At 48.6% G+C, this 14,886-nt stretch overlaps 1 protein-coding gene across 2 annotated transcripts in view; it reads right to left on the bottom strand.

Annotated features, from left to right (window-relative positions):
- Positions 1-12,384, bottom strand: part of arhgef7a (Rho guanine nucleotide exchange factor (GEF) 7a) — a 35,485-nt gene extending 23,101 nt beyond the window's left edge. The window contains exons 1-5 of one of the 2 annotated variants that reach the window (XM_031805907.1): positions 11,894-12,384; positions 10,065-10,148; positions 4,895-4,979; positions 2,851-2,984; positions 3-204 (exon numbers count right to left, since the gene is read on the bottom strand). In XM_031805907.1, coding sequence (XP_031661767.1) covers positions 3-204; positions 2,851-2,984; positions 4,895-4,979; positions 10,065-10,148; positions 11,894-12,058 — 670 coding nt within the window. In that variant the 5' untranslated portion in view covers positions 12,059-12,384. The remainder of the gene's footprint in view (positions 1-2; positions 205-2,850; positions 2,985-4,894; positions 4,980-10,064; positions 10,149-11,893) is intronic. The other variant, XM_031805906.1, reaches the window with a different exon arrangement.
- Between the last annotated feature and the right edge of the window lie 2,502 nt (positions 12,385-14,886).

Here is a 14,886-nt window from a genome sequence, read left to right as displayed (position 1 = left end):
ACCACAGCCTTTGATCTCACGGACATAGTTGCTAGGGAACCAGCCGGTCTTGCTGTTGAAGTTCCCCTCCCACCAGCCGCCCTCCTCCTGGCGTGTCACATTGATGACATCCCCCTTGTTGAAGGACAGCTCGTCCTCATTGGTTTGTTCAAAGTTGAAGCGAGCCTTGACCAATAGCTGCGTCCCGCTGCCCTCAGACATGTCCTATAGGAGAGGTAGAGAGGTGAGGAGGGAGGTAGAGAGGGGGAGGTAGGGCAGTAGAGAGGGGAAGGTAGGTAGGTAGAGAGGTAGGGGAGGTAGAGAAGGGGAGGTAGAGAAGGGGAGGTAGAGAGAGGGAGGTAGGGAGGCAGAGAGAGAGGTAGAGAGAGGGAGGTAGGGAGGCAGAGAGAGGGGGTAGGGAGGCAGAGAGAGGGAGGTAGGTAGAGGTAGGGAGGTAGGGGAGGTAGAGAGGAGAGGTAGAGAAGGGGAGGTAAGAGGGGTGAGGAGGGCGGTAGAGAGAGGGAGGTAGGTAGGTTGGTAGAGAAGGGGGGTAGGGAGGTAGAGAAGGGGAGGAAGGGAGGTAGGGAGGTAGAGAGAGGAGAGGTAGGTAGGTAGATAGGTAGAGAAGGGGAGGTAGGGAGGTAGAGAAGGGAGGTAGAGAAGGGAGAAAGAGAAGGGGAGGAAGGGAGGTAGAGAAGGGAGGTAGGGAAAGGGAGGTAGAGAAGGGGAGGAAGGGAGGTAGGGAGGTAGAGAGGGGGAGGTAGGGCGGTAGAGAGGGGGAGGCAGAGAGGGGGAGGTAGGTAGGGAGACAGGTAGAGAAGGGAGGGAGGTAGAGAAGGGGAGGAAGGGAGGTAGGGCGGTAGAGGGGGGGAGGTAGGGAGGCAGAGGGGGAGGTAGGGAGGCAGAGAGGGGGAGGTAGGTAGGGAGGTAGGTAGGTAGAGAAGGGGAGGTAGAGAAGGGGAGGAAGGGAGGTAGGGCGGTAGAGAGGGGGAGGTAGGGAGGCAGAGAGGGGGAGGTAGGTAGGGAGGTAGGTAGAGAAGGGGAGGTAGAGAAGGGGAGGAAGGGAGGTAGGGCAGTAGAGAGGGGGAGGTAGGGCGGTAGAGAGGGGGAGGTAGGGCGGTAGAGAGGGGGAGGTAGGGCGGTAGAGAGGGGGAGGTAGGGAGGCAGAGAGGGGGAGGTAGGGAGGCAGGGGGGGAGGTAGGGAGGCAGAGAGGGGGAGGGTTTGTAGGTTGGTAGAGAAGGGGGGGTAGGGAGGTAGAGAAGGGGAGGAAGGGAGGTAGAGAGGGGGAGGTAGAGAAGGGGAGGTAGGGTGGTAGAGAAGGGGAGGTAGGGAGGTAGAGAAGGGGAGAAAGGGAGGTAGAGAAGGGGAGGTAGAGAGGTGAGGAAGGGAGATGGGGAGGTAGAGAAGGGGAGGTAGAGAAGGGAGGTAGAGAGGTGAGGAGGGCGGTAGAGAGGGGGAGGTAGGTAGGTAGAGAAGGGGAGAGGGGTAGGTAGAGAAGGGTAGGTAGGTAGGTAGGTAGGGTGGTAGATAGGTAGAGAGGGGGAGGTAGGGAGGTAGAGAGGTAGAGAGCGGGAGGTAGGTAGGGGGGTAGGTAGGTAGAGAAGGGGAGGTAGGGAGGTAGAGAAGGGGAGGAGGGGAGGTAGAGAGGGGGAGGTAGGATGGTAGAGAAGGGGAGGAAGGATGGTAGAGAAGGGGAGGTAGGGAGGTAGAGAAGGGGAGGTAGGGAGGTAGAGAGGTAGAGAGGGGGGAGGTAGGTAGGGGGGTAGGGAGGTAGAGAAGGGGAGGTAGGGAGGTAGAGAAGGGGAGGAGGGGAGGTAGAGAGGGGGAGGTAGGATGGTAGAGAAGGGGAGGTAGGATGGTAGAGAAGGGGAGGTAGGGAGGTAGAGAAGGGAGGTAGAGAGGTAGGGAGGTAGAGAAGGGGAGGAAGGGAGGTAGAGAAGGGAGGTAGAGAAGGGGAGGAAGGGAGGTGGGGAGGTAGAGAAGGGAGGTAGGGAAGGGGAGGTAGGGAGGTAGAGAAGGGGAGGAAGGGAGGTAGGGCGGTAGAGAGGGGGAGGTAGGGCGGTAGAGAGGGGGAGGTAGGGAGGCAAAGAGGGGGAGGTAGGTAGGGAGGTAGAGAAGGGGAGGTAGAGAAGGGGAGGAAGGGAGGTAGGGGCGGTAGAGAGGGGGAGGTAGGGAGGCAGAGAGGGGGAGGTAGGGAGGAAGAGAGGGGGAGGTAGGGAGGCAGAGGGGGAGGTAGGGAGGCAGAGGGGGAGGTAGGGAGGCAGAGAGGGGGAGGTAGGGAGGCAGAGGGTGAGGTAGGGTGGTAGAGAGGGTGAGGTAGGGTGGTAGAGAGGGTGAGGTAGGGTGGTAGAGAGGGGGAGGTAGGGCGGTAGAGAGGGGGGGTAGGGAGGCAGAGAGGGGGAGGTAGGGAGGCAGAGGGGGAGGTAGGGCGGTAGAGAAGGGGGAGATAGGTAGGGAGGTAGGTAGGTAGGTAGAGAAGGGGAGGTAGGGAGGTAGAGAAGGGGAGGAAGGGAGGTAGGGAGGCAGAGAGGGGGAGGAAGGGAGGTAGGGAGGTAGAGAGGGGGGAGGTAGGGCGGTAGAGAGGGGGGGGTAGAGAGCGGGAGGTAGGGCGGTAGAGAGGGGGAGGTAGAGAGGGGGGGTAGAGAGGGGGGGTAGAGAGGTGGGGTAGAGAGGGGGGAGGTAGGGCGGTAGAGAGGGGGAGGTAGAGAGGGGGGGTAGAGAGGGGGGGGTAGAGAGGGGGGGTAGAGAAGGGGGGTAGAGAAGGGGGGTAGAGAGGGGGGGGTAGACATAGATGCACTTGGAGATATAGACATTTCAGAAGTTGTGCTTCAGCACTGAGGCTGCTTTGTGTGTATCTACGTGTTTCTCACCAGGCTGCGGAACTGGTTCTGAAGCAGCTTGGAGGATCGACCCAGTGATGACTGGGAAGCCAGAGACTCAAACGACTTGATCCGATAGGCTGACGAGTGACGGGCACAGACACTGTCACTGCCCACTCCAATGTCTACAGATAAAGAATAGAGCAGGTACATAGCATTCAGAAAGTATTCAGACCCTTTGACTTTTTCCAAAATGTTGTTATGTTCTAGCCTTATTCTAAAATTGATTAAATAAAAGGTTTTCCTAATCAATCTACACACAATACCCCATAATGACAAAGCAAAAACAGGTTTTTGGACATTTTTGCTAATTTATTACAAATAAAAACTAAAATACCTTATTTACATAAGTATTCAGACCCTTTGCTATGAGACTCTCATTTGAGTTCAGGTGCATCCTGTTTCCATTGATCATCCTTGAGATGTTTCTACAACTTGATTGGAGTACACCTGTGGTAAATTCAATTGATTGGACATGATTTGGAAAGGCACACACCTGTCTATATGAGGTCCCACAATTGACATTGCATGTCAGAGCAAAAACCAAGTCATACGGTCGAAGGAATTGTTCATAGAGCTCAGAGACTGGATTGTGTCAAGGCACAGAAAAAATTATGCAGCAATGAAGGTCACCAAGAACACACTGGCCTCCATCATTCTTAAATGGAAGAAATTTGGAACCACCAAGACTCTTCCAAGAGCTGGCCGCCCGGCCAAACTGAGCAATCGGTGGAGAAGGGCCTTGGTCAGGGAGGTGACCAACAATCCGATGATCACTCTGACAGAACTCCGGAGTTCCTCTGTGGAGATGGGAGAACCTTCCAGAAGGACAACCATCTCTGCAGCACTCTACCAATCAAGCCTTTATGGTAGTGGCCAGACGGAAGCCCCTCCTCAGTAAAAGGCAAATGACAGCCTGCTTTGAGTTTGCCAAAAGGCACCTAAAGGACAGACAATTAGAAACAAGATTTTCTGGTCTGATGAAACCAAGAATGGCCTGAATGCCAAGCATCATGTCTGGAGGAAACCTGGTACCATCACTATGGTGAAGCATAGTGTTGGCAGCATCATGCTGTGGAGATGTTTTTCAGTGGCAGGAACTTGGGAGACTAGTCAGGATCGAGGGAAAGATGAACGGAAGCAAAGTACAGAGAGATACTTGATGAAAACCTGCTCCAGAGCACTGCGGACCTCCGACTTGGGTGAGGCTTTACCTTCCAACAGGACAACGACCCTGAGCACACAGCCAAGAGTGGCTTCGAGACAAGCCTCTGAATGTCCTTGAGCGGCCCAGCCAGAGCCCGGACTTGAACCCGGTCGAACATCTCTGGAGAGACCTAAAAATAGCTGTGCCGCGACACTACATATCCAACCTGACAGAGCTTGAGAGGATCTGCAGAGAAGAATGGGAGGAAACTCCCCAAATACAGGTGTGCCAAGCTTGTAGCATCATATCCAAGATGACTTGAGGCTGTAATCGCTGCCAAAGGTGCTTCAACAAAGTACTGAGTAAAGGGTCTGAATACTTATGTAAATACGATTTCATTATTATTTAATTTTTTTATTTGCAAAAAATTCTAAAAAACGGTTTTTGCTTTGTCATTATGGGGTATTGTGTGTAGATTGATGAGGGGGGGGGGGGTAATGTCATCCATTTTAGAATAAGGCTGAAATGTAACAAAATGTGGAAAAGTCAAGGGGTCTGAATACTTTCTGAAAGCACTGTATTTACACACACACAATACACTGTATTTATACACACATAATACACTGTATATACACACACACACACAATACATTGTATTTATACACACACAATACACTGTATATACACACACAATACACTGTATTTATACACACATAATACACTGTATATACACACACACACACAATACATTGTATTTATACACACACAATACACTGTATTTATAAACACACAATACACTGTATTTATACACACAATAGAATAGTTATACTGAACACACATACTCACATGGGCTGTGCACATGCACACAAACACACACTTTCTACTAACCTGCAGTCACTTTGTTGAGAGCCACCAGACTGCTGAGTATCTTGGAGAAGTTCAGTCCTAGGAGCAGATCACTGGGCTCAAACAGCTGTGGGAGACGAGAAAAAGATGGGTCAGTGTGTGTGTGTGTATCAGTGGAGGCTGGTGAGAGGATCTGTAGGAGGACGGGCTCATTATAATGCTGGAATGGAATTCATGGAACGGAGTCAAATATGTGGTTTGCATGTGTTTGATACAATTCCATTTATTCCATTCCAGCTATTACATTGAGCCTGTCCTCCTATAGCTCCTCCCAACAGCCACCACTGGTGTATGTTTGTGTGCAAGTGTGTGTGCTTGCATGTATGCACATCATTCCTGTGTGTGACACTGTGTTAGTGCCAAAACTAGAATACGGGGAGACATGCCAAAAAGTCATGGGGGGAAAAAAATCACTAGTCAATTGGATAGGACTGGAGCTGGGTCATCACAATGCCAGCCACTGCCAATCAATACAACTCATTTTCACTAGCACAGTAGCATACAGACAGCTTCACAAACTACTGTAAACCAAGTGGCTTGTGGAAAACATCAGATGAGCAAAAATGTCCTGTGCAGCACAAGAAGAGGTAGTTGACTGGAGTAGAGTAGACTGGAGTAGAGTAGATCGTTTGGAGTTAATGTGCTTGTGAGGTGAATTAATGTAGTTTCATTCTCTCCCTGTAAAATGTCTGTTAATGTACGTCACTCTCTCCATCTCTCCCTCCCCTTCTATCTCTCCCTCCCTCCCCCTCCATCTCTCCCTCCCCTTCTATCTCTCACTCCCTCCTCCATCTCTCACTCCCTCCTCCTCCATCTCTCACTCCCTCCTCCTCCATCTCTCACTCCCTCCCCCTCCATCTCTCACTCCCTCCCCCTCCATCTCTCCCTCCCCTTCTATCTCTCCCTCCCCTTCTATCTCTCCCTCCCTCCTCCTCCATCTCTCACTCCCTCCTCCTCCATCTCTCACTCCCTCCCCCTCCATCTCTCCCTCCCCTTCTATCTCTCCCTCCCCTTCTATCTCTCCCTCCCTCCTCCTCCATCTCTCACTCCCTCCTCCTCCATCTCTCACTCCTCCCCCTCCATCTCTCCCTCCCCTTCTATCTCTCCCTCCCTCCCCCTCCCCCCCTCCCCCTCCATCCATCTCTCCCTCCCTCCCCCCCTCCATCTCTCCCTCCCTCCCTCCCCATCCATCTCTCAATCTCCATCTCCCCCTTCCTCCATCTCTCCCTCCCCCCTCTCTCATCCATCTCTCCCTCCTCCCCTCCCCCCATCCATCTCCCTCCCCTCCCTCCTCCCCCACCATCCATCTATCCCTCCCCCATTCATCTCCCTCCCTCCCCCTCCCTCTCTCCCTCCTCCTCCATCTCTCACTCCCTCCCCCTCCATCTCTCCCTCCCCTTCTATCTCTCCCTCCCTCCCCCTCCATCTCTCCCTCCCTCCCCCTCCATCTCTCCCTCCCTCCCCCTCCATCTATCTCTCCATCTCTCCCTCCCTCCCTCCCCCCTCCATCTCTCCCTCCCTCCCCATCCATCTCTCAATCTCCATCTCCCCCTTCCTCCTCCTCCATCTCTCCCTCCCCCCTTTCTCATCCATCTCTCCCTCCCCTCCCTCCTCCCCTCCCCATCCATCTCTCCCTCTCTGTGCAGTGGTTATTGTCGGACCACTGAGGGGGAGTGACTGAGATGTGGCTCCCTTTTATCTTCCGCTCTGATTCCAGACAGTCTATGCCCTGTGTGTGTGTGTGTGTGTGTGTGTGTGTGTGTGTGTGTGTGAGTGTGTGTGTGCGTGCATGGCCTGCACTGTGCTATTTCCAGAGTTCCAGTCCCATAGAGGTACATATTACATACAAACATTTAATGATTGTGTGAAGGTTTTGGATGTCAAATAATATGTGCAGAAAAACATGAAAGTGACACACCTCACAATTTGCTCCAATGTGGTTTATTGACACAATGTTTCAATCATTAGGGCTTAACCAGAGCTGAGCGTACAAGGACTGGTTTCACTGTGGCCCTTCCACCCCAGCCCTGACATGATAGATGCGGTAGGTGAAATCAGGAGTGCCGCTATATGGCTTTAACTTATCCAGAATATCAGATCAGTGGCCACTCCAATGGAGGGAGGAAGGGTGCATTTCAAAAGTAATCTAAACTGGATCGATGACTACAAGGAGTGTGGAAACTCTTAGGGTCACTTCCTGTTGTCAACAGGTCAGGGGTGAAGGGTCAGCTAACTGCTGCACAGAGTGTGTGACATGGCTCCAAACAGTCTGAAGACAACAACAAAAAACACATTTACTTGAAGAAGAGTGAAGATGCAAAGTTTGGTAACAGAATGACAGTTTGTGCTGATAGTCATTCTGTTAACAAATATTGCCTCAGCACTGTTTGTCATGTAAATGTGTTTTTGAAAGGGTTTCTGTGGAAAATGTTAAGTAGTCATTGTGCATAGTTGTGTGGTTTGTTTAGCAATCAGTGTTTTTTGTTTGGCATACATTTTAAAATGACAAATCTCAGCATCACTGTTACTGTGGAATTGCCCATAGAATAATCCCAAGAAAACAACATAAACACGCACACATACCAAACAGTATACAATCATCTGCCAAACACACACCCATCAGAAGCAGGTCGGGGCTTAAAAAGTGCTGGCAGACCAACGTGTGGGTACGTACACACGCACACACACCCCTAATCTGCTGCCCAATGCAGCTAGCTGTTCTGTGAGCCAGCAGTAATTTGGGGTCTGGAGAGGGTCTATGATGTCTGGCCATGTCCTACACTGTTATAATCCAGCTCCCTGTATGTTACACAAACACACGGCTCGCTCTCCTCTCCTCCCCAAAGCAGCTTATAGGGAAGCAGGTTTACGGTATGAGGGGCATGGAGGGCTGCTGTGAGGATTTCAAGGTCTGTCTATCTGCACACCTGGGAAGCTTAGTTATCCCAAAAACACCCCATGACTCGGAGAGAGGGAGACGAGCAGTCCACGTCGCAGAGATTGGAATCAGTCCAAACTCAAACATTAATTTACTACACCAGTGTTTTCCAAGCCTGGTCCTGGGGATCCAAACGGGTACACATTTGAGTTTTTTCTCCAGCTCCCAGACACCTGATTCAACTAAGCAACTCATCAAGACTTTGATGAATAGCATCATGGTGCTAGGGCAAAAAACTAAACTGTGCACCACTTTGGGTCCCCCGGACCAGGCTGGTCGAGATGTTTAGCATCTCTATTACAATGTTATTCTGTCTCAACATAAGTGTTGTCATAATGCGTCTGTGATATGCCTATTCAAATAAAGGCTTTTTCAAACCAATAACACCTACTCAGCACTAGTAGGTACTGGTACCCTGTCTATATAGCCAAGTGATGGTTAATCATTGTGTATTTATTCCTTGTGTTATTCGTTTTCTATTTTTTTCTCTCTGCATTGTTGGGAAGGGACCAAAAGAAAGAATTTCACTTTTAGTCTACACTTGTTGTTTACTAAGCATGTGACAAACAACATTTGATTTGATTTATGAAATTCTTATCCAAGAAGAGAAGGCTGTGTGTTCAACATTCAACACCAAGCACAATAAGTCATTAACAAAATCATATTCAGACCCCTTTATTCTACAGTGCCCTCTCTCTCTCTCTCTCTCTCTCTCTCTCTCGGTCTCTACTTCTCTCCCATCTCCTTCTCTCCTGCAGACTGTGAGGAAAGTCAATAGTGAAGATCGAACAGTGAGCTGTATTGTCCAGACTGGGTGGGTTCAATGACTCCTCTATGCACTGACACAGTACCAAACTCTCTCTCTCTCTCGCTCTGTGTGTCTGTGTGTGATAGCCATTGCCCTCTAACCACAGATCTAGAATCTGACTGTTCACCCTAATCATTATTCGTATTCATTATTATTTGTAGCACGCGCTCCAGCAGGTATATCTCGCTGGTCACCCCCAAAGCCAATTCTTCCTTTGGTCGTCTTTCCTTCCAGTTCTCTGCTGCCCATGACTGGAACTAATTGCAAAAATCTCTGAAGCTAGAGACTCACATCTCCCTCACTATCTTTAAGCACCAGAGCATTTTACAGATCACTGCACCTGTACTTAGCCTATCTGTAAACAGCCCATCTATCTACCTACCTCATCCCCATACTGGTATTTATTTATTTATTTTGCTCCTTTGCACCTCAGTATCTCTACCTGCACATTCATCGTCTGCCGATCTACCATTCCAGTGTTTAATTGCTATATTGTAATTACTTCGCCACCATGGCCTATTAATTTCCTTACCTCATTTGCACTCACTGTATATAGACTTTTTGTTTTCTTTTGTTCTACTGTATTATTGACTGTATGTTATGTTTATTCCATGTGTAACTCTGTGTTGTCTGTTCACACTGCTATGCTTTATATTGGCCAGGTCGCAGTTTCAAATGAGAACTTGTTCTCAACTAGCCTACCTGGTTAAATAAAGGTGAAATAAATCAAAAATAATTGTCAAAGTCTTTGATATAGCAGTTGACACAGACAGCATTGGCTGCTGCTGTATGAGAAAATACCAAAACATCCCAATAAAAAGACGACTACACCTTCTGACAACTCTGGGTGGATTCATTGACCAAGTGTAGCCTAATTCTCGCTTGCGGGTATCTGGATAACTAGCTGGTGTTTCCAAATCTGGAATGGGGGACACAAGCGCAACGTCATGCACGTAGGCTATGGGGGCTAGCGAAGAAAGACGACGACTTCCATAATGGAAAAGCATCCGTCTGATAACCTGGGCCAGACCGTTTAACAAAGTGTATAGTTTAACTAGCTATCTGCACTTGGAGCCTACAAGATAATGTTACATTGTTACAGTTTTTAAACGACTGCACCAAATAATTGCAGCGTGACTGTTACAATGTTGCGATTGTGGATGTGCCATTTTCAGTGCAGGCGACAAACAAGGCAGCCTCACACCCGGCGATGGGTGATTGTTCTCGGCTCGGAGTCCAGCCTCCTCCTACTGCCAGTAGGCCTATCCCTCCGTCCACTTCGTGGCCCCATTGTTTATTGTGTCACATTGGAAATGTGTAAGAGTTTACGTAGGTTCTTTATCTTTCTTATTAAATGTTGGATGCATGTTTGGAGTGTTTGTGGGGTTATTTTATGGAGAACTTACCTCTACGCGAAACGAAGTGCAGCCTTTGAGAAACTCCTTTATGTTGCTCAAGCACTCGCCGTCGTTCTTCGGTTCTTGGTAGATCTGGGATAACAAAAATGCCTATGAGAAACACGAATTTCGATCAAAATGATTTTTTCCCCCATAGCCTAGCTACTTGGAAGTCTTATGCGCGTTTTGATTCAGAGTAGAAGCCAGCATTCCCTCTCCTTGGCTTGCTTCTACAATACAGCCACAGATTCTCTAGCAGGGAAGTAGGCATTGGATTGAGGGAAATGACGTTGGCGAATGGGAGCTGTGAGAAACAACACAGCAGCATTGAGGGGAGGACGCTAAACAACTCCTCTGAACAGAGAGGCGGGATGGATAAAATTGGTCAAAACAGAAACGATATCAAAGAACGGGTGGGAAATAAATAAATAAATAAGTGACACTAAGCACAATGCCAATGTGAATGGGTGTAACACGGCCTCTGAATCTAGAAGGAGAGATCTGACGAAACACCCTTTATTACCAGTCTATAACCATAGTCTAAATGAATTGCCCATGAGATATACAACAATAGATACACATTGGACGCTGGTTGAGGCTGGACATATAGATACTATACCAGAGTAATTACCAGTTAAATGGCCTGTAGCCTATCAGTCTAGCCCATGCAGTTAGAATATAATAGGATATAGAACATAATAAAATAATAACTTCATTTTTCCTAGAGGGAAGACTTGCTACGTGCTACTGTTCGGTATTTTCTTAGACTACAGAACACTACAGAACACTGAGATATCACGCTTCCTCCTCCTTTCTACTTGTGGCCAGTAACTCATCAGGTGGTCACCATGGGCAGATTTCAATAGCCTACTCTATCAGACCATAAGAACAGAATCAACGGTTGGTCAGAACCCTGGTTAGATTAGGCTATAAGTGATGTTCTCCTGTAAGGTGATGGACGTGTATCTCTCTTCCAGCACTAGGCTAGTTTGTTGTCAGAGAGGCATTTAAGATTAAGAACGCCAGGGAACGCCCAAGCTGTCTGAAACCACACAGGATTTGGGGTACAAAATATATAACAAGGCTAAAGTGACTGGGGGTTTTGATGTTGACAGACATACATTACAAATACCGCACTGTTGCTTTAAATGTGGAGAGGGTCTCTGTCTCTCTCTCTCTCTCTTATCTGTGAGCTTTTGCGGTCAATGGCGGCCCACTCTTGTGGTGTACCCTCATACATCCCCACTAGCTGGTGATCCGGATTATGTGTCAAACATAGGCTACATATAAACCATAGGCTATAGGCCGATAGATCCTGTGCATTCACGTACTACCGCGTAATGCGCTTTGGATTCCAATCTCACCACGCATCTGCATCTGCTATATGTGGCCTTTTCTGTTGCCTGTCTCCAGGAAAAACGAAAATCCATTGACTACACAATTCCAAACCATAGAGCTCATACATTTAAGAGTTTGTTTGACAACAACACAAAATGCGTCTCGTCGTTTGTCTTGGTTTAAGAATATACAAAGGCTGCTAATAATTGCGCACAGAATAGATCGTCGTGACTCGCGTCTGCCACAGCGAACGGTCTGGTCTGTCTGTCTGTTTAAACCTATCACACGCTTGAGTGTAGGCCTACTGACATATGTGCAACCATTTGTAGCTGTTTTTAGGAACAATAACCTACGCTCTCGTGACCTACAAATTAATCTCTTAATGGGCCAGCGGGCCACGAGAAGCGAGATAAACCGCTTTATGTCACGGTTCTTGCCGCATAGACGGGCCGATGAAGCTGGCGGCAAGAGGGGAAGACAAGCGGCAGTTCTGTCCTTACTTTGTCCATGGAGCCCGGGCTCAGCCGCTCCAGCAGTCTGCACAAGACCACCCCATCTTTGAGGGAGGTCTGTAAAAATGCCTCTGGATCCGATATAGTCTTTTTCGGCGACTCCAGCACGCCGAGTGTGATCAGCCAAGTGACCGTCTGCTCCGCGGAATTCATGGCCTCAGTCTCGGAGGAAAATCCAACGAAGCGGCAGGTTTTTGCGTATTTCAATAGCTACCCCTGGTACGCAATCATCTGGGGCGTTAAAACAAAAACATTATCCTTCCATACATGCGAGCTTTGTGGGAGGACTGTAACCGCGAAAGATCCCTCCTTTCTTTTCTTTATTGTCTCTACCGGGTGGATTTGGATGATGCTCGGTTTGTGAAAATTACAGCGGGTCTGTTCCACCGGTCGTTTACTCTCTTGTGTGTGGTGTTTTTTTCTCCTGCTCCAACCTGGCAAGCTGTCAGATGCAGTTCACTGTGAAGCGCTCGAGCAGCAGACTGCATATGCGCATCGCTGCCGCCAGCCCAGCCACTCATCCGACAGCAGATGACATCACAGCAACAAGGACAGAAGCTAGTCCAACCAGTTGTTGGCGGGGACATTTTTGTCTGAATAGCTCGGCATGGCTTTGCATAGCAGCAGCATAATCCCTTTATCACACTGTATATGTGTTTTGGAGAGGGAAGGAGAAAGCAAAGTCGATAGCTTACAATGTATGTCACCTGCAACTTGACTGATGCTTTTAGACGGGTCTTATCGTCGGTGTCTGATGTAGGAGGACTAGTTAGGCTGGATTCATATCCCAATGGAACTAACCAGCAGTATCGAAGTTGTGACCCTTTACATGGGACCATTTTGACGATTTACAAAACAATTCCCCATGAAGACTATTAATATCGGTGAATTAAGAATGGATAAATGTATTCTGAATGTCCCATTGTACCTGTCTACTAAGCTAAAGCCATTGTCAGAATCTCCTATCCCATTAGCCTAGTTGGAGAGCAGTGGTTGGACTCTCCTTTAGTTCACATATTGTCCACACGGTGGTGCTCCTTAGCCTCTCTGCGCAATTTTTTTATTTATTTGATTTATTTAACCTTTATTTAACTGTCTGTCCCTCTTTCTCTCTCTGTCTATCTCTCTCTAACGCTCATGACCGATCACCTACCTGGAGGAATCTGGAATCCCTGAGGGTCTCCATGGATACCGCTGGAAGCTGTCCTAGTCTGTCATCTCTCTGGAGCACTGTGTGTGGTTAGGAGGTTGGACTCCTGAGGCCCAGGTGTTTATCATGGTGTCTAAACAGGCATTGTTGAGGGACACACCAGAGCCTCTAAGGTCCTGTCACCACCAGCCTGTTACTGTGGAGACTGCCCCAGGTCTCTCTCTCTCTATTGACATCTCTCTAACATCCTCTCTTTCTTTCCCTCCATGTCTTCTCACTCCCTATCCTCCACTTCTGTAATTTCCTCTTTGCCTATTACATTTTCCACACTGCTCTCTCTAAAAAAAACCTTTTATAATATTTTATTGACTTTATTTACAGCATTTTATTGTTGAATTTGAACATTGTAAGTATTCCAGTGGTATAACATGTTATTAAAGCTCCTGTATGTGGACGGGAGGGAAGGGAAACAGTCAGGTCTCATGACAGTGTGTGTGTGTGTGTGTGTGTGTGTGTGTGTGTGTGTGTGTGTGTGTGTGTGTGTGTGTGTGTGTGTGTGTGTGTGTGTGTGTGTGTGTGTGTGTGTGTGTGTGAAAGAGAGAGAGAGACAGTAATAAGAGTGTGTGTTCATGGCCAGTTCATAAAGGACCAGCAGAATTCACATCAGGGGAGGTCTCATTAGTACTAGGGGAAACAGAAGAGAACAGAGAGAGAGAGAGAGAGAGAGACGAAATGAGAGCTGAGAGAAGAGCTTCAGTAACATCTGGAACACCTGCTGTGGGCAGACCAGGAGGAAAGAACAGACACTCAGCAACATAAATATGAGCTACTAACATGTCACACACTGAAACACCATACGGCCTGTTACTAATGATCCTGTCACGGCTCAAGTATGTGTGTGTGTGAGAGAGAGTGAAAGAGAGAGTAAATGAGAGAGAGAGAGAGAGAGAGAGAGAGAGCAATAATAGTGTGTGTTCTTTCTCTCCGCTCTCATTATCTCCCCCTCTCTTTATCTCCCCATCCTTTTATTTCCCCCTCTCTTTATCTCACCCTCTCTTTATCTCCCCCTCCCTTTATCTCCCCCTCTCTTTATCTCCACTCTCTTTATCTCCCCCTCCCTTTATCTCCCCCTCTCTTTATCTCCCCCTCCCTTTATCTCCCCCTCTCTTTATCTCCCCCTCTCTTTATCTCCCCTCACTTTATCTCTCCCTCTCTTTCTCTCCCTCTCTTTCTCGCCCTCTCTTTATCTCCCCCTCTCTTTATCTCGCCCTCTCTTTATCTCGCCCTCTCTTTAACTCCCCCTCTCTTTATCTCCCCCTCTCTTTATCTCGCCCTCTCTTTATCTCCCCCTCTCTTTATCTCCCCCTCTCTTTATCTCCACTCTCTTTATCTCCCCCTCCCTTTATCTCCCCCTCTCTTTATCTCCCCCTCCCTTTATCTCCCCCTCTCTTTATCTCCCCCTCTCTTTATCTCCCCCTCTCTTTATCTCGCCCTCTCTTTATCTCCCCCTCTCTTTATCTCGCCCTCTCTTTATCTCGCCCTCTCTTTATCTCGCCCTCTCTTTATCTCCACTCTCTTTATCTCCCTCTCCCTTTATCTCCCCCTCTCTTTATCTCCCCTCTCTTTATCTCCCCCTCTCTTTATCTCCCCTCTCTTTATCTCCCCCTCTCTTTATCTCCCCTCTCTTTATCTCCCCCTCTCTTTATCTCCCCTCTCTTTATTTCCCCCCTTCTCTTTATCTCCCCCTCTCTTTATCTCCCCCCCTGTTATCTCCCCCTCCCTTTATCTCCCCCTCTCTTTATCTCGCCCTCTCTTTATCTCCCCCTCTCTT

This window comes from Oncorhynchus kisutch, linkage group LG26 (assembly GCF_002021735.2).
Source record: "Oncorhynchus kisutch isolate 150728-3 linkage group LG26, Okis_V2, whole genome shotgun sequence".
Classification (NCBI taxonomy): Eukaryota; Metazoa; Chordata; class Actinopteri; order Salmoniformes; family Salmonidae; genus Oncorhynchus; species Oncorhynchus kisutch.
Note: the sequence above shows the minus strand (reverse complement) of the source record. Positions and strands in the feature narration are given on the sequence as shown.